The sequence below is a fragment of the Zootoca vivipara genome, chromosome 7, assembly GCF_965207765.1.
Source record: "Zootoca vivipara chromosome 7, rZooViv2.hap1.1, whole genome shotgun sequence".
Lineage (NCBI taxonomy): Eukaryota > Metazoa > Chordata > Lepidosauria > Squamata > Lacertidae > Zootoca > Zootoca vivipara.
In genome coordinates this window covers 31,983,633-32,006,740 of record NC_142590.1, presented here as the reverse complement: position 1 = coordinate 32,006,740, position 23,108 = coordinate 31,983,633, and the positions used below count along the sequence as shown (strand labels likewise).

Here is a 23,108-nt window from a genome sequence, read left to right as displayed (position 1 = left end):
AACAGTCAAGAAATCTTATTAGATGTACACATGTAAGCTCTTTATATAATAACTGAACAAAGGTCTGTGCTAAATGCTGTGCAGATATCAGGTTTCTAATACCATCATTTGAATAAAACCCATAATAGATGGGTAATTTTCAGAATTATAAGTATGTTGTTTCCACAGCTTGGCAAATGTTTCCTCGAGCATTAATAGCTTGGCCATGGTAACAATTAACACTGAACTAAGATATGCAGAGAGATGAACTCTTGACCCACTGAGATAGTAGAACTAGAGGGTTATTTCAATTATCTACAATTTAAAATGTCATTTATCCAGTAATGTTAATTATTTACACTGTTCCTAAAATCTTATCAGTATGTGCCATGGATTTCTTGTTCCCTTGAAATATTTAAACACCCACTCCACTCAGCAAGATCCATTACGTGCTGTTTATCATGGAAATTGCTGTTTAAATATCCCCTTTAAAAATACACACATACAAGATTAATTTTATATCTGTCATTCGCTTTGAGAGGAAAAGGAGAAAGAGAAGAGAAGCAAATTGTTTACAAAGAAATGATAGAATTTCAGTAAACTTCAGCGTATTTTTCCTTCTTCAGAAAAATAAAAGCAGCATTTGGGGTTACAATGCTTCTCCCCCCCCCCCAGCAGGAGCTCAGCTCTGTTATCTCTCAGGTGGGTGCCATTGCTATCCTAAGAGAACAAGGGAGAAGTTCATGACAAGTTCTGGCACCTCTTTTACCAGAAAAATAGCACTGTGGGATGTATGAGGTTTTTTTCACAGCATAGGTTGGAGATTTCATCCATGCAGAGATCTAGGAACATCAAAGAACTTGAGTGCATTTCCACATAGATCACATTGCACAATAAAGGTCAAGAACCAGGGTTGGTATTCTCTCTCAAGCAAAGTTTTTGTGGATTATATATTTTGTTTTAGAAGGAAATCTATGCAGAAAGACTCAAAAGAAAATTGATCACTAGCTTTTGCCTGCAAGACAAGTTCAAATGTTATAAGCCTATAAAATGATTCTGAATACACAAAAAATTAATTAATATGCACACATATACATACTAGGACCATTAGTATATGTATGTAAAATATAATGGTATCTATACATGGAGTGTCTGTAGGGTAGGATCCAGGACCTTCTTGGCTCCCACAAATGGAAGGAGGGCAGAGCAATTTTTGCCAATTCCCCCTTGCACTCACTGGAAATCTTCTCTACAGGCTTGAAATAACTTCATAAACAGCACAGTGCAAGTGTTTAGAGGCAAAATGAGAATTTTTTTTGCTCCCTTCTGATCACTAAAGCTTATGCTGAATCACAGTTGTCCTTTCCATAAACAAAAGCACTCCATCTCTGAATGAAAAGGCTTTGGTCAATCCATATCTACACTTTTACGCTAAACTTATTTATTAACATATTCTGTGGCAAATTTACAGCTAACTTTACCACACCACACCCTTAAAGTTCACATGGTTTGAAAGAAATTCATTTTCATACAGTTCTAGTTTTGAGGCTCTTAATGTTGTTTGTCAAAGACTGGATACTAATTGTAAATGTTCATGGGGTTTTTTTTTGGGGGGGGGGCTGTTGGAGAGCCAGCTTGAAGCTGAGAATTGTGGAAGCATATTTTCTTCCATCACTTCTCAAATCTAAATTTCCATTCTCTTTTCATTTTATAGAATATCAACAGAGCTCAAGTGCATGTTGTTGAGTATATTTAGTTCATCCAAAGCAGAACATGGCTGCAGCAGAACATGCAAGATAGGAATAATGAAACCAAAAGACAAGTTGGGAACTGTACGGACTGAAAGTCTGCCTACATCTCATTTGTTTCTAAATCCGAATGAAACCCTTATTATACTTTTGCAGACTTTTTGCTAGAAAAATATGATGGTTCTTTTAAATAGTTTTTTAAAAAAAACAAACAAACAGTAAGTGGTCACAATTATTAGGAATGTACATGGCACTTCCATTTTTTCATGTGGAGTTTCCTATTGTTCTACCCCTTGGACTTGAATAACCAAAGAAAGTCCATTGTCTTGTGTATTGGTGGAATTTCTTGCAGATCAACCCTAAATGCATATTAATTACTCCCCATGCAAAGGTTCCAAAGAGCAACTGTGAAACTAGCACACATCTGCAGTTTATTCAAGAAGTCCTGTCATTCTAAAGGTGAAGTTGATATGCGGTTGAAAGTGTACTCTTTGAAGCTTTTGGGGTGGAGGCAGCTCCACAGGACATGTATGTAGAAGCCTGACATGGCACCTTGGCAGCAGGATACAAAGCTAATAAGTTCAGCCTTCATCTTCCCAAGCTACATGGAATACCCTTATGCTAATAAGGATTAATTGTGAATGCTTTAAGTTCAAAGGCAGTAGGATGTAGCTATATAATTGATGCACAGTTGAAGACCTTCAACCTTCTAAGTCTTAATATTCTACCTGCAACTGCAAGCAGACTTTCCCCCAGTCTTTTCCTATATTCACAGTGAATGTGTTGCCGCCTTATTTTATTTTATTTTAAGAAATTATTTGTGGCAGGGAGTAACAGGTTTTACACATGTATACATATTAATAAACTAAAGGGTTAGGTGAGGCATTTAAATGCTGCCACAATACAATATTTTGTGGTTTAGCAGATCTGACCATTTTACACTGGCCAAGGGAGAAGGTACAACAGGGATGAAAGGTGTTTTACTAAGCAATTATATTTAATGGAAGATTGCAAAGGAAAATACTCTAAACCAGGGATCCCCAAACTGCGGCCCTCCAGATGTTTTGGCCTACAACTCCCATGATCCCTAGCTAACAGGACCAGTGGTCGGGGAATATGGGAATTGTAGTCCAAAATATCTGGAGGGCCGAAGTTTGGGGATGCCTGCTCTAAGCATTTCTATCCTTCTAAATTGAGCATCAATATGGCAATCATATAGGAATTATCAACACCCTTCTTCTTCTTCTTCTTCTTCTTCTTCTTCTTCTTCTTCTTCTTCTTCTTCTTCTTCTTCTTCTTCTTCTTCATTTAGAGAAATATATAACTTTGTTAGATCCCAAAGATACAGTAGCTGAAGGGATACATTTGTGGGGGACTTTGGCGGCCTTTCAATAACTCAGTCTCCAGTGGCTTGAAAGGCTGTTCTTGGCACTCAATGAAAGCATTCTTTCAGTAAGAGTAGGCTAGTTGTAGAATCTCAAGAAATTTTGGAAGCACAGGAAACATGTTTATGGTGCAGGACTTTGCTTTGTTTTATTAATTACCGAAGTTTTTACCTTTTCCTTACTCTGCCTCTATGTTGCCTGATTGTAACTTATCACAACTCCAAATGAAACCCATCGGTTTTTTGTTTTTTAACCTATGTTTAACTATCTTCAGAATTCCTCCCTCAATTTCCTTCCTATGATGTTCCTATGATGGAACATATTTTTTTAAAAAAAATATTACCATAGTCCCAGAGTCTGTATTTCAGGGTTTTCTTTTATTCATTCAATTTATCTGGCAACAGTTTTGTATGGGCAGCATGAAAAGTCAGATAAGTTTTTATATCTACTAGAAATAAACAAATATGCAACAACTACTAGTGTGCCTGCACATTTCAGAACACCTGATCATCCGTCCTTTTCTTGGCTGGATGATCTATCTGCAGGATGTGGAGTACAATCCTGTCTGTTCAGAAGTAGGTCCCACTGAGTTCAATGGGAGTTAGAACCCTTATGGTAGGCATGTAGGGGATTGCAGCTTTAGATGGAATATTTTGGTTACATCCACATAGTGCTATTTTTTCTAGAAAAATAGGTTCCAGAAACTCACTATGGACACCTCCCTTGTTCTCTTAGAATGGCAGTGGTGCCCACCTGAGAGGTATCAGAATTGAGTTCTGGTGAGTTCCAGCTGAAATAAAAGCTCTGCATCCACACCATACATTTAAAGTACATACTGTAGCTTCCCCCAAAGAACTCTGGGAAGTGTAGTTCCCCCTCACAGAGCTACAAGGTTGTTAACAAAATACAGTTCTTAGGATTCTTTTGTTTTACTTTTTATCATTTTATTCACATCATATTCTTTACAACAGACAAGTCCAAAATAAAACCATATATAGCAAAACCATTTCTCATGTTTTCATTTATACTGATCTCCTCTCTGATACCTTTACTTGATATTTATTGCTGCTTCTTTCCTTATTTTAAGTCTCTTAAATCCTATGCCAATCTTTAACAATTTCAGTTACTACCTTCACCTCCCTCCCCCACAAACCAGTGCTTCCCTCCACCCATGTGTGATCTTCTTTGTTTACTATTGTTTTTGTTATTGTTGCATTACTCTATTTGTTATTCCATCTTTGTATAATATTATCCTATCTCCTTGTGCCTTTTAAACTTCTGCATATTAATTTTTAAGCTCCAGCACCGACTTTTTTTCATGTATTCCTTAACGAATTCCCACTCTTTATAAATTTTTTGATTCGACTAGCCTTGGATTGATGCTGTTAATTTGCCATCTCCGCGAATTCGAAAAGTTTGGTTCTCCATTCTAATAATTCTGGTGTTTTGTCAGTTTCCCAATTTTTCGCCACTACAATTCTGGCTGCTGCGGTTGCGTAAAGGAATACCCTCCTTTTATCCTTGGGGATATCATTCGATACTGAACCCAGCAAAAATGCCTCTGGTTTTTTAGAGATTGAACTCCTAATTTTTTTTAAAGCTCTTCATGTATCATAATCCAAAATTGTTTCACCATTTTGCACCCCCACCACATATGGTACATTGTCCCTACCTCTTAGGATTCTTTGGGGAAGGTCATGTGATTTAAATGTGTGCTGAGTGTGCTTTGAATGTATGGTGTATATGTAATCTCAAACATATTTCTTACAACAACCTTTCTTACACATTTTTCATGAATGTTGATTCTGCTGCTAATTCATGCACTTGTGTTGCTCTTTGTCTTTTTGCTTTCTGCTGTTTTGGGTCTTTAGTCAATTTGTGTTTTAATCCTTAGATTATTGCTTTGTTGCTCAGAGGCAGTGTATGTGTATCTCTCTCTCTCTCTCTCTCTCTCTCTCTCTCTCTCTCTCTCTCTGTGTGTGTGTGTGTGTGCGCGCACACACCTAACACTAGAGTTAATGTAATCAAAACAGGCATTGTGGTGAAATCAGATACCTATATTACTTTTACATCATTACTGAATTTACACGGCATTATTTTCATTGCATTTGTACGGCTAGAGTAGCAACATCTGCACAACACACTGAAATATTTCCTTTTTGTTAAGTGCTAATGCAGAAAAAACTACGCAGCTCTGTTGCACAACAACTTAACATTTATTTAAAAGTATTTGCATGACAAAACTATGGCTGGCTGTTACTGAAATTAAAGAAAGAAGAGTTCCTTTGTACCATTTCCAGCTCACTGAGAGGCAGTGTAGGAACAACATCTCTTAAAGGGCTACTCCCTCTCCTTTTCAATGTGGTGTTGCAGAGTCATATCCAGAGCTGTACTTAGGGGTTGGCAAAACCACCCCTGCCAAGAGTGCAGGCCCAGAAGGGGTGAGTGTGGATATAGAAAGGTCCCACAGTGTGAGCAGAGCATTGATCAAGTTTCTCTAGATCCAATCCTCTAAGGTCAACCCTCTGAAGCAGAGGTGTCTTTATGGGAAGTGAAAAAGCTATTGCAGAACTAAGTCTGGAAGGTGCTGGATCAGAATACAAAACGATGAAATTCATCAATGACCCTTACTATAGACCACAAAAACAACAGGTATTATTTTTCTGTTAAATGTTGTGTTTTCTTTCCTTTTTTTGTGTGTGTGTGTCTCTCTGATTTTCTGGTTCCTGTATCATCCTTTGTGTTTTTTTTTCCTTCTCTTTTTCTCTTTTTTTTCCGCATTATGCCTGATGTGTAATGTGCGAACCAGTTAGCTTTTTGAGTTAGTATATATATGCATGTAGGTACATATATATATATACACGTTATTCCTGATTATTATGTTTGGTTATTATGATTTTTGTATGTTTGGTTTGGCCTATGTTTGAATTTGAGTTCTGGCTCATGTATATTGTTTATAGATTATTTGGTTTTTTCTTTGGGTTTTTCAGTTTCTTTTCGTGTTTTCTGTAGGTTTTTTGTATTATGTAAATTTTAAGAACTTGAAATAAAGTATTTTAATAAAAAAAAATGTTGTGTTTTCTGTCAAGCAGGTGATAGCTACACTATACTCAGAGTAGACTCAATGAAATCAATGGACTGATAAAGTCAATTTATCTTTGTGGACCTAACTTGATATCTCTCGGTGTTAATAGAATTGATGTTGAGTTATAATTATTTGAAGGAAATGACTCAGAGCATCATTTAAGCATATACGTACATAGTTTCAACTTGTTTTGAAAGTAATTGCCGTGGCATTTGCTTCACTTTTCAAATGGGAGCCCACTTTTCCGATAAAGGATTATCCCATAATTTGTTAATTATTAACTGCTAAGTGCTCTTCAAGTACCCATGGCACCATTTGAGAAATATATCTCAAAGTGTTGACAAAGTATTGAAGCCAAATGCCTTCAACGAGTGTTTCTCCTAAATTGAAACCCAATGATACTGTGATGTAGAGTGGTAGAGGTAGTGCACAAATGACCCTTGTTCTATGGTCAGCAAATCCATCAACATGGGCTTATATAATGGGCCAAATTCACACATACAATAAATGAAGTGGCAAAACTGTTCCTGGATTGGACCACTTCCAATTGTAGGTTCAATATCACCCTGGGGGGGAAACTACAAAAGTAGCATGAATCTCAACAACCTCTCTTCAGCTAAAAGTTGAAAAATATTGACTTATATTATTATTATATTTTCATGTGGCCACACCAAGATTTTATATCTTATTTTGAAGGAATAAAATACAATGATAGACTAGAGTTTCTGTAAAGTGTTTGCAGCCCCTTTCACCAATATATGTCTGGCCCACTACAATTTACACTTCAGAGGAAATGAATGAGTTCTTTCTCACCTGCTTCCAATTTGTCAGAAATGATTCAAGGTCTACCCAAATAACCACTTAGCACATAATCCAAGACTCATTTCCACCAAGAGAAGCATCTCTGTTGCTCTGTCTAGGGACTATTTTTGAAGAACTGTGAGGAAAACTGCACATAGGAGCAAATGTCTTCCTTGCATGGAAAACTCTGTTGCCTCAGAAGCCTTCTCATGAGTGCGGGCTTCCACTCCAGTTTCCTGATGGACAGCTCCTCAAAGCAGCTGCCTGGGCGAAACAATGGAGAAGCATATCCACTGCATTACATTGGGGTGGGTTGGTGGAGGTGGAGGTGTTTTCATGAACAGTACCTGAAGAAATCTTCAAAATCCTACCCCTCAGCTGGAGATCCTTAAGACTGGAAACAACCAATCCATACAACTAATACAACCACAGGGACAATGCTAATCCAGAGGAACCCCGTGATTGGAACCTGCTCCTACAATGGGGATGCAACCCCATCCAGAACTGGCCATCTATCCAATTCGCAGACATGAGAATCACCAACCTGCAGCACCTCTGTCTTGTAGAGATCTAGTCTCAGTTTACTGACCCTTAAAGAGCTCACTGCTGCCTCCAGAAACCAGTCACAGCCGCACATGGTTCAGATATTATAGAGCAGGCATCCCCAAACTTCGGCCCTCCAGATGTTTTGGACTACAATTCCCATCTTCCCCGGCCACTGGTCCTGTTAGCTAGGGATCATGGGAGTTGTAGGCCAAAACATCTGGAGGGCCGCAGTTTGGGGATGCCTGTTATAGAGAAAGAGAGTTGAGTGTCATCAGCATATTGATTACAGTGTGCCTCAAATCTCTACCTGTCAAAGTTCTATATTTATGTCAGCATCTTATGTATGATTTCAATCAAACCTCCACAGGTGATAACAGCCTACATGTGCCATGCCTTAGTTCTATACAAAAGCTGCCTGTTTGAAAGCCAAAAATGTCCCAATGATTCCTTAATGCTGCCAGCCACAGAACACTTATTCTAGAGCAGGCATCCCCAAACTTCGGCCCTCCAGATGTTTTGGACTACAATTCCCATCTTCCCCGACCACTGGTCCTGTTAGCTAGGGATCATGGGAGTTGTAGGCCAAAACATCTGGAGGGCCGGAGTTTTGGGGATGCCTGTTCTAGAGCAATCCCATTATCTAGAGAAAACAGGATTGGCACTGCAGCATAAGGGTTCAATCCTAAACATACCTGTCTCCTAGTAAATCTAACTTAAATCAGTGTGGCACACTTATAACTTAACATCATGAGCATCTATCTGAAAGACTAGCAACAGACACCCTTAGCGTATTTTCATACTATTTTTCACTCATTACTTAAATTAAGAAATAAGGTTCAATCAACTGTTTAGATGAACGAGACTGTTCAACCCCAAAAGCAAATAGCTTACATTTCATTATTAGATTTTCATTCCCCTAACATAGTTTCATTCTTCATTATTCAAAGTAGTAAAATCATAATTACATATTAAACAGTAGGAAACCAAATATTGTGCAATGTTTAAGTAACTCAATCACTAGTGTTGGCAGAAACTGTAGAACAGCTCAATGTGTAGCTCAATTTATATTCCTTTAAGAGGTTAAATTCATTGTGGGTAAAGGACTTTTTTCCCTGTAATTATTGCTATTGAGACTGCAAATATTGTATTAAAGCAATAATCCCCAACAGGGAGGGATTACCTTGGAAAATTAATGGCACAAGGAACCAAAAACCCTTAGTAGATCATTGACAGGAAGAACGCCAGCACATCAAAATTTTAAGTATTAAAAATTAGATTGTTATGTATATAATTATAGAGAGGACATCAGGATTCACCTAAAGTATATGAATATGTAATATTCATTATCTTTACAGTGATGACTGGGAAGCTATTCCCAGTCTTAAAGCCTGCAGATTCAAGTTATCCTTTCATATGTTCCATCTTTCTGAATAGCACAGTTTCTCCAAAGATAAATGAAACAAAAGCTCATAGAAGCAAAGGCCATCTTTAATACTTACTTTTTCCTCAATGTGGAAACCTAGATTTTTGTGTATTCCCTATCACAAGAACACTGCCAGGACAAAAAAAAGGGCATAGAAATGAACAAATTCAATTTCCCATCAGTTTTGGAGAAGGCCCAGGTTTAAAAGATGTATTGACATTGATTTCAAATGAACACTGTCCTCTTTGGGTTGCCTATGGTTCTTATTGCTAGAAGGAACTGTAGTGGTTTCTCCCTGAAATGCAATATATCTGCTAGCTTTGAATACCAAACTGGAGAAGAGCCACCTTTTACACGCCAAGTAAGATGACAAAAAGAGAGAGAGAATAAAGCTGGCATGTCTATGCAGCTTGTGTGCCTTTCAGTTCTGCTGCCTCCACTTAATTGGGACACACACATTAAACTGCAATATAAAAGCTCTGGTTGATTGATCTACCAGTTCAACAGATTAAAGCTTGAAGTCCTAAATAACAAGACAGGCATACATAAATTAATGAGAGTGTACAACCTACACTATCATATTCTCAAAGTTTATTGAAAGAAGTAAATGTGTGTGTTTAGAGACCACTTTTCCAATGCCAAAATCAGCTTACAATAGAGAAGTTCAAAACAACAAAAAACTACAAGAAACGGGCTACCAGATAAATAGACATCTCCAGCCAAATACAGATAATACACCTTCACTGGCTGCACTGATGTTATAAGGAATGGGTAGGAATGGGACACCATCCAGATATTGTAGATTGCAACTCCCACCATCCTTGGCCATTGGTGACCCCAATTGAGGATGCTGAGCATTGGAGTCCACTGTGTCTGGAGGACATGGTTGCAATCTCCGGAGAAAATTACACACTTGGCAGAAAGATAGGGAAATGGGTTAGTTTGTTAGCAAGCTAGTTCTCCTAAAATTATTCAAATGAACTATTGGCAGTTGAAGTCTTACAGCCAGGTTCAAAGCAGATATTGCTAGGCGGGCAGTGAACAGGTGAAGAACAATTCAGTTTCCAAACAGAAAAATCTTCTGCTTGTGAATACCACAAAATCTGGTCTGTTATGGAGGAAAAAATAGCTTATCAAAGTATGACTTAGCATGTTTGGGGGACTGGTAGGACTACTGGGATGGTTTGCAAAGAAGTAAATGATCTTTTGAAGATTATACTTTTGGGAGAACATAGGTGGACTTTTTTGTTTTTCCAACAATTATGCACTGCTAGAGAAATAGGGGAACCTGTGGACTCCAGTTATAACTGCACTCTAACTTTCATCATCCTGGACCATTATGCATTTTGGCTGGGGATGATGGGACTTGCAGTCCAACAACAAATGGTAGGTCATGTAGGTTCCCTACTGCTAATATACTGTACAGTCAAAAAGGGTTGTGGTGCTCATCTCACTTTCAGGCTGAGGGAGCCGGCATTTGTCCACAGACAGCTTTCTGGGCATGTGGCCAGCATGACTAAACCACTTCCGGCGCAACGGGACACCGTGACGGAAACCAGAGGGCACGGAAACACCATTTCCCACTGCAGCATTACTTAACTACTCACACTAGTGTGCTTTCGAACTGCTAGGTTGGCAGGAGCAGGGACAGAGCAACGGGAGCTCACCCTCTTGTGGGGATTCGAACCACCAACCTTCCGATTGGCAAGCCCAAGAGGCTCAGTGGTTTAGACCACAGCGCCACCCGTGTCCCTAATATATAGTATTGCATCCCCAATGTATAGGGCTGTGGTCCTTCCACTTGTAATGCATGTTGGCTGGGCATTTATTTTATCTATTATTGCATTTATATCCCAACTTTTCTCCAAAAGGCTCAAGGTGGCATAAACACTTTCCCCTCTCTCAATCTTATTCTCACAGCAACCCTTTGAGGAAAGTTAGGCTGTAAGAAAGTGACTGTAGGTTCATGGCTGAGTAGGAGTTTGAACCCTAGTCCAGCACTCTAACCACAATCCTACATTGTGATGGTGGTAAAATAAAGTCCAACAACATCTGGAAGATGTCAGGTTCCCCTTCCCAATACTTGACTAGGGCCATAATGGCAAATCCTTGTCCCCTTTTAATCTAAGATTCCAGGAAGTTTCAGCAGCAACCTCTGCCAAGTATTTTATTTCACAGGTCAACAATTAAAAGTAACAAGCAAATAACTGAAACACCATTAATGAAATTCCATCTGTAAAATCTAATCAACGACTACATTGGAAGTTCTGCAAACCTGGGCTTTCATTAAGCTCACACAGCAAAGGAAGTGAACACAGGCTTGTGGCAACCAGCTAAACTATTCTCTCAACAGCATGTGCAATGGTTTTGGCAACAGCTGGTGTGGCTGCTGTGCTGTGGTAACAAATAAAAAAGTATCTCCAGTTCTTGAGTTCTTGTTTTCTGAAGGGACGTTGCTTTATTCTGTGCTCTGTTGCCAGGGTACACACATATATTTAGAACTTGGGGACTTGCTGTTACCAGAGAGAGAGAGAGAGAGTGAAAAAGACACAGTGCAGAGGTCCAGATGGCTAAACGGATTTGCTGGGATAACAGCTCATGCTGTATCATGCTCTGAAAAAAAAAGCCTACAATGTAAGGTAAGACTTCCACCAAAACAGAAGCAGAGCTTAATTCTAAGGCACACCGTCATTCAGAGTTTTATTCATTATTACTGCATTTTTCAGGACATGGGTTATCACTGCAGATCAAGACATTGTCATTTAAGGGCCAGGAATCAGCCCAGAGTTTCTCACAACTCAAATGAAAAAGGCAGATGTCAAAGAAATAAACACTATCTGACTTTTAGAAGACATCTGAAGCCAGCCCTCTTTAGGGAAGCTTTTGATATTTGATGAATTATTGTATTTTGCTGGATGCCACCCAGAGTGGCTGGGGAAACCCAGCCAGATGGGCGGGATATAAATAATAAATTATTGTTGTTGTTGTTGTTGTTGTTGTAGTTGCTGTTGCTGTTGTTGTAGTAAAAACTGCATGTATTGCTTTGCCCACTTTTGCCTCTAGCTCTGCCTACCTTTTACACATGGTCCCTGGAAAATTACCCAAGAGGAAAGGTGGTTGTTGGCCTAAAAGAGGTCCCCGCCGCCGCCCTTGTGATATCTCTTGGCCTGCAGAGTAAATTGAAAACCAAAATATGTGCTTGGTGTGGCAAGTGCACATGCATTAAAATGCCAAAAACACATCTGTTTTAAAAAGCAGGTTTGATACAGAATTTGATTAACTTATCCTCATGGGATTAAAACCAGTGTAATTCATTCTCTGTAGTCCTTGGGAATACTGCAGTTTAAGCATGTCAGCTGATCAGGCAGATTTAATCTGGAGGCTGAATCTTCTATTTTGCTAATGTCTAGGACACTAACACTTATGCCATTCAGTGAGAAGAAAGTAATTGAAAAATCTAAGGTAATCTTTTTGTCCCAACAGTACATCCTACACATAAGCAACTTTCATTCCTTACAATATGTATATTTTCTAGTATATTTCTAGTATGTTATATTTCTAGAATATTTTCTAGTAGCTCTCGGGCACTCTACTATTTCATACCCGTCAACATTTCTCCGATAGAAATAGGGACATCTTATTCAACAACAACAATTTTTATTATTATTTATACCCCACCCATCTGACTAGATTGCCCAAGCCGCATTGGGAGGCTTCCAACATACAGTCGTACCTTGGAAGTCGAACGGAATCCGTTCCGGAAGGTCTGTTCAACTTCCAAAACGTTCAGAAACCAAAGTTCAGCTTCTGATTGGCTGCAGTAAGAACCTGCAGCCAATCGGAAGCCGCAAAAGTCCCATCGGACGATCGGCTTCCAAAAACAGTTCGCAAACCGGAACAGTCAATTCTGGGTTTGCGGCGTTCGGGAGCCAAAACATTCGAGAACTAAGCTGTTTGAAAACCAAGATACGAATGTATATAGAAACATAATATTAAAAAAAAAACTTCTCTATACAAGGCTGCCTTCAGATTTCTTCTAAATGTGGACCTCGTTGGCTTGGGGGTTGTATAACTCCATACACTCCAACATTTTTCCAATGAAAATAGGGATGTCCTAAGGAAAAGTGGGACATCCCAGGATCAAATAAGAAAATGGGACAGCTTCTGTAAATCTGGAAAACGCCAAATGAAAAGTATGGTAAGAGAGGATGGTAGCTGTAATCCAAAATATATGGAAGGCATTAATTTAATGCTAGTACTGTATAGCTCTTTCATTTTTTGTGATATAACCAGCACTATAACTTTTCTTTCAATAAACAACTGGATTGTAAAAGTGGAATGGCAATGTTATGCAGATTAGAAGGTTATTCCTTATTCCAGATCAGTTATCTAGAGAAGTGAAATTTCTGCTGTGTGCTGCAAGCAAAATCTTCCTATAACTATGCACATTTATTCAGCAGTCCATGAGGTTGCTTTAGTCTGATGCATGCTCTTATGCTCCTGGATATATTAGCTCCTCTACCTACATTTAATCTTGTCTTTTCCTCCATTGTAAATCCTTTCTTTCCTCTATTTTATACTTGTAGAATGATTTGCAAAGTGAGTCTTCATGCAGATCTTTCTGAAATATTAATACATTTTTTTGCCACATGTAGGTGTCTAAAGTTAAGAAGCTGTTTATGGAAGATTTCTTCATTTCAAATCTATGCCAATTAACAGATAAACACCTGGCACTTGAGCCTGTGGTTAAATCGTCTCTAATATGCACTTCAATTTATTGAATTACAAAAAGGCAGGTTTTTTAATTTGACAGTAGGAAAGGTTTCTAAGCCATAAAAAAAAGCACTTGAGTAATGGAACAAGTTGCTTAGGACTGATATAGAATTAAGTTTATTGAGCGTTTAATAAAAAAAGAAGAAGCTGGAATAGTCTGCAGCAGGTAGACTTGGTAAATGCTACTTTTATGGGAAAGGCTGAAGTGTTCAATCCCCAGGATCTCAAGATAATAGCTGGAAAGATGGCTGCCTCAAACCCTGGAGACTAGTCTGCTGCCAATAATTGTACTATACTGAACTACTCGGACTAATAGTTCCCTATGAAGTTGACGCAAATACTGATTCATGTTCATGCACAAATACATCCAGACATTTAGAAAGAGAAATCAGATCTATTTATACTGCCATAAAAGGTAAAGGACCCCTGACAGTACCCCTGACAGTTAAGTCTAGTCGCGAACGACTCTGGGGTGTGGTGCTCATCTCGTTTTACTGATTGAGGGAGCCAACATTTGTCCGCAGACTGTTTTTCTGGGTCATGTGGCCTGCATGACTAAGCCATTTCTGGTGAAACCAGAGCAGCGCACGGAAACGCTGTTTACCTTCCCGCCAGAGTGGTACCTATTTATCTACTTGCACTTAGACGTGCTTTCAGACTGCTAGGTTGGCAGGAGCTGGGACTGAACAACAGGAGCTCACCCCGTCGCGGGGATTCAAACCACTGACCTTCCAATCGGCAAGCCTGAGGCTCAGTGGTTTACACAACAGCGCCACCCGCGTCCCACTTATACTGCCATCGAATCATTATAAACTACAACTGAGATAACAGACCCGCAACAGCATGCAAAATTACATACTGCAGGCAGTATATAAACAAAACATACACAACTTTACATCCATCTAAAATATATCCTGGGGCCATCTGATGTCCTCATCTTTATTACTAAACCTTAATGCAGTTCTCTAACTGGTGTTAACAAAAATGCATATTTGGGGGAAAGTGTGCATAAAAATTAATATATTAATGAAAATAGCATGCAAAAAAAAATCATAGATTTATCCAGTATCATAGAATTGATACTCAGGAACCCTGAGGATCATCTAGTCCAACCGCCTGCAATGCTGTCCCATGCGGGGATTGAACCTGCAAACTTGGCATTATCAGCACCATGCTCTATCCAACTGTGCCATCCAGCATTACATTAGAAGAAACTGTGTGCAAAATGTGTACATTTGTCAAAACTGCATACAGAAAATGTGGTTTTAGAATAAATTCATATTAACATCCTGAAGAATTTTCATGAGGATTTTTTACTGAAGAAACACTGTGGCTGGGGAAACCTAGCCAGATGGGTGGGGTGTAATCAATAATCAAATAACAACAACAACAACAACAACAACAACAACAACAACAACACATTGAAAATCAATGAAGAAATGTGAAGAAGTGAATTTAAGATTGGGAGGGGGGAGTGTGAAACTGAGAGAACTGAAACTGATTAATTTTTCCATCCCTAGGTGCCAAGAGGCATTTTCAGCAAATATTCTCACCTGCCACCACAAATTATTATGGCCAACTCTGAAAAACTATTAGCATTTTCTTATATACCTTTAGGACACACTTCAGAAAAGGTTATTTTCCCACGAATCTGCAGGGCTTGAACCTGCAATTAAACATCTAAGTCCCATTTTAATGGACCATAAGCTCATCTTATTTTCTCTTAGATGTTCCCACAGATATAAGACTGCCTTCAGTAAATCAGTATGGCCCTGTTACTATACCTAGCATCCAATTTTCCATTTTTGTCCGAATTCACATTGCTCAACTTACAACCATGTGTCGATTCCAAAATCAAATCCACCAACACATTAGGTGCAATTTAACGATCATCACACAGGGGCTTTCTTGTTTGCAATGCCTTGATTCTCAATTTTCTTATTCCTTTTGGCCTCAACATCACAGCCAAGCAGTTATCTTTGTGAAATTCAGTTCTCCATTTTCCATCATGTGTCTCTTCCATTTTCCAAGTGAATATGCATTTTGGTGCATTTGCTACTTTCTTCAAACCTTCATTTCAGTCCCACTTCAAAAACAGATTGTTAATTTTAATCTGCGCCTCAAGAATTCAGTCAAGCTGTTCCCCAACAATCTTTTAAGGGGCATAGTGTGGTAGTAGAGCACATGTTTTGCATTTTGATGTTCCCATGTTCAGTCCTTGGCATTTCCAGGTATGACTGGGAAAGATTTCTGCCTGGAATCCCAGAATGTTGCTGATCATCAGTGTAGGCAATAGTAACCTAGGTGGACAAATAGCTGGCTCAGTATAAGGCAGTTTACCATGTTCCACTATGATACACTGTGACACTGGGGAGGAATGAAGTTTATTGACTTACGATGTAGAAAAAAGAAAAAATGGCAGTAGTAGCTCACCAAAAAGGAAGAGAGAAAGAATAATTTTTTCTCATCATGGAACTCAAGCTGGAGAACATGGGATTTCCATTTGATCTCCCATCTAGGCACTGACCAGAGCATCATAAATTCAGGGAGATGACTGTATCATGTGTCCTCACACCTTGCCCCAAGGAAAGCCTAAGCACATCTGTCCAATTTTTTAAATGGTACATGTAAACTTTGACTTACTCCTTGCTTAGTTATAACTACGTTCTTGCAGTGGATCAGATCCGTTGAACTGAACAGACTAGCACAAACTGTGTAAGTGCTTTAAGACATATATTAAGAAGCTGTGTCATTCTATTCAGCTAATTCACTGTGTTTGCGTCTGCGGTTTTCATTTTTGTTAAAGTACGTCAACAAAGGCCATGCCCCGAATCACAACAGCGTCTATACCACAGAAGCAATTGGGCTGTTATCAGGTCTGGATGATATATTGTAGAAGCACAGAGATAGATCCTAACATAAAACCAATATCCAGGATGCTTATTGCTAAGTCATGATTCATTTTAGTCAGTTCAGAATGACAGAGTACGGTAGTACAATATTATATATGTCTACTCAGGAATAAGCCATAATAAGTTCAATGGGATGTATGCCTGGGTGGGGTTACAGGTTTCTTGTTTCTTTTTTCTTTTCTCCATGGGGTGGATCATAGCCATTCATTTAAATGGGAGAAAGTTAAAAATATTCAGGAACATTGCTGGTGTGGGAGCTAAATCTTTTTCTGTGATCGAGCTTTCTTGGAGGCAGCCATTTTCACCAGCCTTTCCCAAATTTTGTTCTTGTTTTGCACCAGTCGGTAGATCTCAGGGTTGTAATAAAAATCAAAAGTTGATCATGCAAGCCTATGGTCAGAATACCCTGTGCTGTACCATAGTTCTAGTTGGGCACTCTCATGTGAGTCCAGTCATATCTGCCTTGTGGGGCGGGGTAGGGGAGCAAGACTCTGCACATTGCTATCTCTCAGGGATGGTGGGGCCTGCAGGCCAAAGCCTCTGAATGGCACTTGGTTGGTTGGAAAAGGCTGCTGTAGAAAAAATGGCTGGCTGGAACAGATCGTGACTCCCAATGATAATCTTCATCCAGCAAGGATGTATCACAGAGGTGGAGAATTTGTGGCTCACAGATACTGTTGGTCTGCAATTTCAATAACCCCCCCAACCATTGTCCACACTGGCTACAGGTGATGGGAGCTAGTGTCCAACAACATCTGGAGGACTGCAGGTTCTCCATCCCTCATGTATAGCAATCCCCACCACCAATATCACATCATCAATAATATTAGTATTCCAACAAAATGATAAAAGGTGCTGTAAAGCTGTGGTTTTATTTTGTAGACCTGGGATTTTATTTCAATCTGTGTAGCTATTATGTTTTTGCTTGCTGCCCAACTGTATAAAAAAAGCAAGTTGTTTAAAATATAGATTGCTGACAGACATAAGATGTTTGAAGCTTGCACGTAGAAAGTATAATGCTCCAAATTTCTCAGATAATACTTACAATATATAGCACATCCCTCCTTTAAACCTTTTGTCAGTGAATTTCTAGACAGATGTGTACTCAGAAATATATCCCACCTTTGTTCAATGGTGATTACTCCCTAGTAACTGTGTAAAGGATTGCAGCCCAAGCTTCTGGAAGAAAGCTATCCTTATTCCATCACATTTTGCCCCACATGGGACACTGCAAAGTCACATGGAATTCTGGCACCGGAGTCCACTAATGGTGATTACAAGAATTGCTTCCTAGAAAGAGTCTTGCTACCACTGACACAACTGCAGACATTACTGACTTCACTTGGCTTGTGGATTTATCAGAGAAAGACTCCACCACCATTCCACACCTACGTCCCTATAGCATCTCAGCTAAAATGCCTAACTGGTAACGTTTTTCAACAGTTCAGCAGTCAGATCATTAAAACACCTGTATATCATCCTTATTAACATAATCGTCCTTCCATTAAACAACAAAACTGCTGACTCAAACACTGAAAGGATGACTCAGAGATCCCAACACTCGACCTTTAATATTAGTCAACAGCAGTTATACTGGTTGATTTAAGTCTTCAAATTAGAAGTTTCTTGATTGCAATATTTTAAGTTCTTTTGGGGACCCCTGACCACACAAAATATTTCTTTTTAAACTTGAAAATACTGCTTGACTCTGAGTATCAAAATGCTTGCATGAACCTTATAAAACATAGTTGTTTGTATACAGAATCACAGTGTTAAAAATATGTGACACAATATCTCCTTATATTTATATACATTTCTTTATGTAGAGCAATATGCATTAATCCCAACCATCAGACTCTAGTCTTGGGTAAGTAGAAGAAGATACACTAGCTACTACCTGTGAACAAATCAACAGAGCCATTGAAACAGCTGCAATATGTACTCTGCATTCCTTGTCTGTGTTTGCAGAAGGCTGCTTCCCTGAATACGACACCTAAAAAGCATTTTCTTGTACATTTTCATTAATTTAAGTGTTCTGGGTTTTATGCATTAAATAAGAGCTGTTCATAACCCGTAGGGACAAGATTCCAGAGAATGACTAGGAAGTCTGCATCAAGTGGCTAAGTTGCTCCTCTGTTTCCTATCAACTTTCCTTGAAAATTGGGCTCCACTGAAGTAAACTTCGCTTGCACAACAGATACCAAGGGGAATGTATTTCATTCCACAAAATGTGCCATTCCTTCAGAAACGTTCTAGGAATTTTAACAACATTAATATTGCCTTTGCTGTTCTGTGCCCAGTAGTTCAGTAATGCATTTTGCTTTCTCTGGTAAAATAATGTATAGTGCATTCTATTCTCAGTGGAGTTTTATTTTAAAAGCTGCTATTCATGCTCCCCCACTTACAGATGGGAAGAATTGCTTTGCCGTAAAACTACTATTGCATTTATGTAATGTATTCTGCGTCATAGCCAGGCCTTGGAGAAATACATATGTTACAGTGCTAACATACACATTTTATTCTAGGTGCGAAAAGGCACCATCGGTTGCTTAGTTCTGAATTCATTGGGTTTCTTTAAAAAATATGTATGAAGGATTCACACTGCCCACTAGCACTGGTTTGCATCCTAGCATGAATGGGAAAACTTAGCTCATCAACTCTGATCCTTGGCTGTCTTTACATTGGAGGCAATGCAAATAAAGAAAGAGGCTAGGGTTGCATTTGCTTTCTGTCTGCAGCATGGGAAACCAACAAGAGTAAATTCCAATGTATTCTAAACATAGCTGCCAAGTTTTCCCTTTTTTACAGGGATTTTCCATTATGCTGAATAGGCTTCCTCGTGAGAAAAGGGAAAACTTGGCAGCTATGATTCTAAAACCATGGACTGTAACTACAGCATATTACTACAGATGAAAAATATGTCAACCAGTGGTGCATAAACACTGGATGTGTTCTCAGCATCCACCACATGAGAACAGTCAGGGAAATAAATAGGGCTGGGCTCCCCCTGCCACAGTTTGAAACAATGAAAGAGTACCTTCTGCTATAAATATATGGCAAGAGCTTTGCAGTATAAGTGAAAAGCAAGGATTCTGATGAAGTTAGTTTATGAATCTAATTCACTATCAGCAAGCAACACAATTTATAACCACGTCATTCATGGTTAAAACTGCTGCAGAGACTAACCTATGAACATGTAAGAAACAAGAAGTAGGAATCTTTGTACTTATTCTAAGCAGTAAGAAAAACCATACAATCACTCCCCTCCCTTCACACACCTCTAGAGAATTGTCCTGGCAATGTGCAAAATGTGACCACTAAGAATTAAGCTGGGGGCTGTGGAGGCACAAATTAAAACAGGTGACTAATTAAGCCAGTTTTTTGGGGAGGGGGGGTTGGGAGGGATGCACAGACGATAGATTGCTACTGGTAAACAAATTTTCCACTAGCCAAGTGGGTTGTTATGAAATGGAAACGTTGTTTAAAAAGGAAGGAATTGCAAAACTGCTGTAAGCCATGCAATCTTCTGGTGGCAGAAATATGCATATTTGAAAAAGTAATTAATACAAATCGTTAAAATCCTCTTGTGAAAATCGCCATGAAAATGCCAAGGACCTGAAGTGGAGTGTATCTGTATCCTCAGTGAACTGTTACTGCTGAGCAGTGCTATATAGCAGGCATAGGAAGGTTGCAGTGCAGATCCTGTTACAAATTTTAAGCACTATCCCAAAGAAATTAAGCTGAGCATCAGTGATTCCCATTCCAACTTCTTTGAACAAACTTAGCATTCCAAAGGCAAGTAAGGACCTTTTTGCATTCATCTGCTGCTGAGGTACAGAGTCCACCCCCGCCCCCATCCCTTTGGATCCTTCCGTTACCAAACTGTCTGCTTATTCTCTACAGTTTCACAACGTCAACTAATTGGGCACGGGGCTCTGCATTTACAAGACAAGTGGCAATCTGTGCTCTTAAATCATCTCCACACGCAAAGCTCTCCATCTCTCTCTCTCTCTCTCTCTCTCTCTCTCTCTCTCTCTCTCTCTCTCTCTCTCTCTCTCTCTCTCTCTCTCTCTCTCTCTCTCTCTTAAAGGAAGAACAGGAGCTCCTTTATTTTGCAGCATAGATCAGGGCTTGGGGAAAATGGTCCAATTAAACATCAGAATACAGGCACCTCTCCCAGGCAAAAGAAGAAGAAGCGTGTGTGTGTTAGTTAATACACTGCGGTATGCATTGCTTGGTACTTAGTACAGATAGGTCCCTGGATCAGATCTCTCGAGAAATCTACATATCCCATACCGTAGAAGTCAGGTGCGTGGAACTGCACTGTCAGTGATAATGCAGCAAGCATCTGGACGGGAGTTTCAAGCGCCAGAGGGAGGGCGGCTCTGAAGAACTGGGGAGGGGGGGCGTTTTAAGCATCACTCGGATCGCTCTGCTGGGCACCAACTTCCAACATTTATGCTCAGAGTCAAATGAGATATTTCGCACCGCACACCGCGCACACACAAGGCTCACTCTGCACTGCAGCCACTTCGCCTGCGAAGCTAGGGACGCGGCGGGGGGGGGGGGAGAGGAGAGAGAGTGCGTGCGGGGTGGGGGGGTTTCGCTGTTCTCTGATGAGCCATTACAGCTTTCAGAGGCTTAACAAGGAGCTGAGAGAAGAAGCACGCCTGAGGAAGAAGCTGCGAAGTAATTCCGGGGAGAGAGAGAGCTAATTGCAAATCCACAAGAAAGGGAATACTACTAATAATAAACACCATAGAGGGAGGGAGGAAGACTCACTCAAAAGAGCCCACCGAGTAACAAAAAAAGCGAAGCCAAAGTTCCGCTGAAAGTCCCCCCCCCCAAGAGGGGCATTTCGGTGGGGAGAGGAGGAAGGGCACCTTTCAACTCCACAAGTGCGAGGGGGAGAGAGAGGCAGGAGGGGATAAAACTCAGAGGGGCTCCATTAGTTTCCAAACGGGATGGAGCTTCCTCTCTCTCTCTCTCTCTCTCTCTCTCTCTCTCTCTCTCTCTCTCTCTCTCTCTCTCTCTCTCTCTCTCTCTCTCTCTCTCTCTCTCTCTCTCTCTCTGCCCAACAACTTCACGGCTCGGACCCATTTTTTGGTGCAGCCCCCGCGGAGCCAGGACTCTCTTCTCCAGCTGAGCATGAGGGGATTGAGAAACACAACACCACACACACGACACACAGCCCCTCACATGTTATTTTCCCGCCCTCTGCTCTGTCCCCCAGAGCAGCAGCAGCAGCAGAGGCGAGCCCTACCTCAGCACCGCCGTCTCGCCTTTCCTGACCACCAGGTTGTCCACGGCCGTCCCGGGGAAGTCCACACTTTGCCCGGCGGGCAGGCAGGAGGGCAGCAGGCAGCAGAGGCTCAGCAGCAGCGCGGCCAGCCACTGGTTGGAGCAACAAGCGCCCTGGACCAGAGGCATCATGTCCATGCCTGCTTGGGAGTGAGAAGCTGCGCTGAGCTGCGCTCCGGCTCGGCGTCGGGCTCTGGGCTCGTCTCCCACTCAGAAGGGGGGGAAAAGGCGCGCGCGCGCGGGCGAGAAATCGTCGTCGCCTCCTCCGCCTCCTCTCCTTCTTCTTCTTCTCAGGTCCCGAGCGAGCGGCAGAGCGTCCCGGACTCGCTCGTCGCCTCTCGCCTCTTCTCCTCCGGCCGCCGCTGCTGCCTCTGGCGGCTTCGCCTTCGCCTTCTGCCGCCTCCCTCCGCTCCTCGCGCCGCCTCTCCTCCTCTCGCTCTCCGCTTCTCGCTGCCCGCGTCCGTAGCGTGTCTAGTCTCGGGTGTCTCGCACACCATCTAGCGAGGAGGAAAGCGCGCGGGAGAATGAGGCAGCCACACAAGCGGCGGCGGCGGCGGCGGCGGCAGCAGCAGCAGCAGCAGCAGACGGACCCCAGGCTCTGAGCCGGTTGCCATGCAGCCGTTTCCGTAGCAACTTGTCCTGGTGGCTGGTGCTGGTGCTGCTGGAGCAGAGAGGGAAAGAGGGGAGGGGATGGTGGCATTGGTGGGAAAATCTCTCTCTCTCTCTCACACACACACACATGGCAGAGGGGAAAAGAAAACACACACGCACACGCAAGCAACAGAAGAGAGTGAAGGGGCACCGCGGTGGCATGAAAGCAACAATTGAAGGCATTGATTGCAGCCAGATAGCGAGCTCGCTTATGTGGAAGAGATACACACACACACACACACACACACACACACACACACACACACACACCGATTTTCTTTTCAAGAGCTGCAGTTGCTTATATCCTCCCCCCCCTCCATCTCCTCCTTTCCATTCATTCAAGCTCAAAGCTCCTTCTCTGAACATCCCCTCCTTCTCTGATTTGGGGGACAGGGTGAACTTAGCCCGCTCTGGATTTGGGGGACAGGGTGAGTGTGACCACTCTTGCCTTGCTCTGGTTTCACCAGATCGCCTTCACACAAGTGACATCTCTTTAAAAGGGGG

At 41.0% G+C, this 23,108-nt stretch overlaps 1 protein-coding gene across 2 annotated transcripts in view; it reads right to left on the bottom strand.

Moving 5' to 3' along the window:
* The window catches only part of NEGR1 (neuronal growth regulator 1), a 438,504-nt gene extending 415,967 nt beyond the window's left edge, over positions 1–22,537 (bottom strand). The window contains exon 1 of one of the 2 annotated variants that reach the window (XM_035123509.3): positions 21,916–22,537. In XM_035123509.3, the coding sequence (XP_034979400.1) occupies positions 21,916–22,091 (176 nt within the window). In that variant the 5' untranslated portion in view covers positions 22,092–22,537. The remainder of the gene's footprint in view (positions 1–21,915) is intronic. The other variant, XM_088673910.1, reaches the window with a different exon arrangement.
* Between the last annotated feature and the right edge of the window lie 571 nt (positions 22,538–23,108).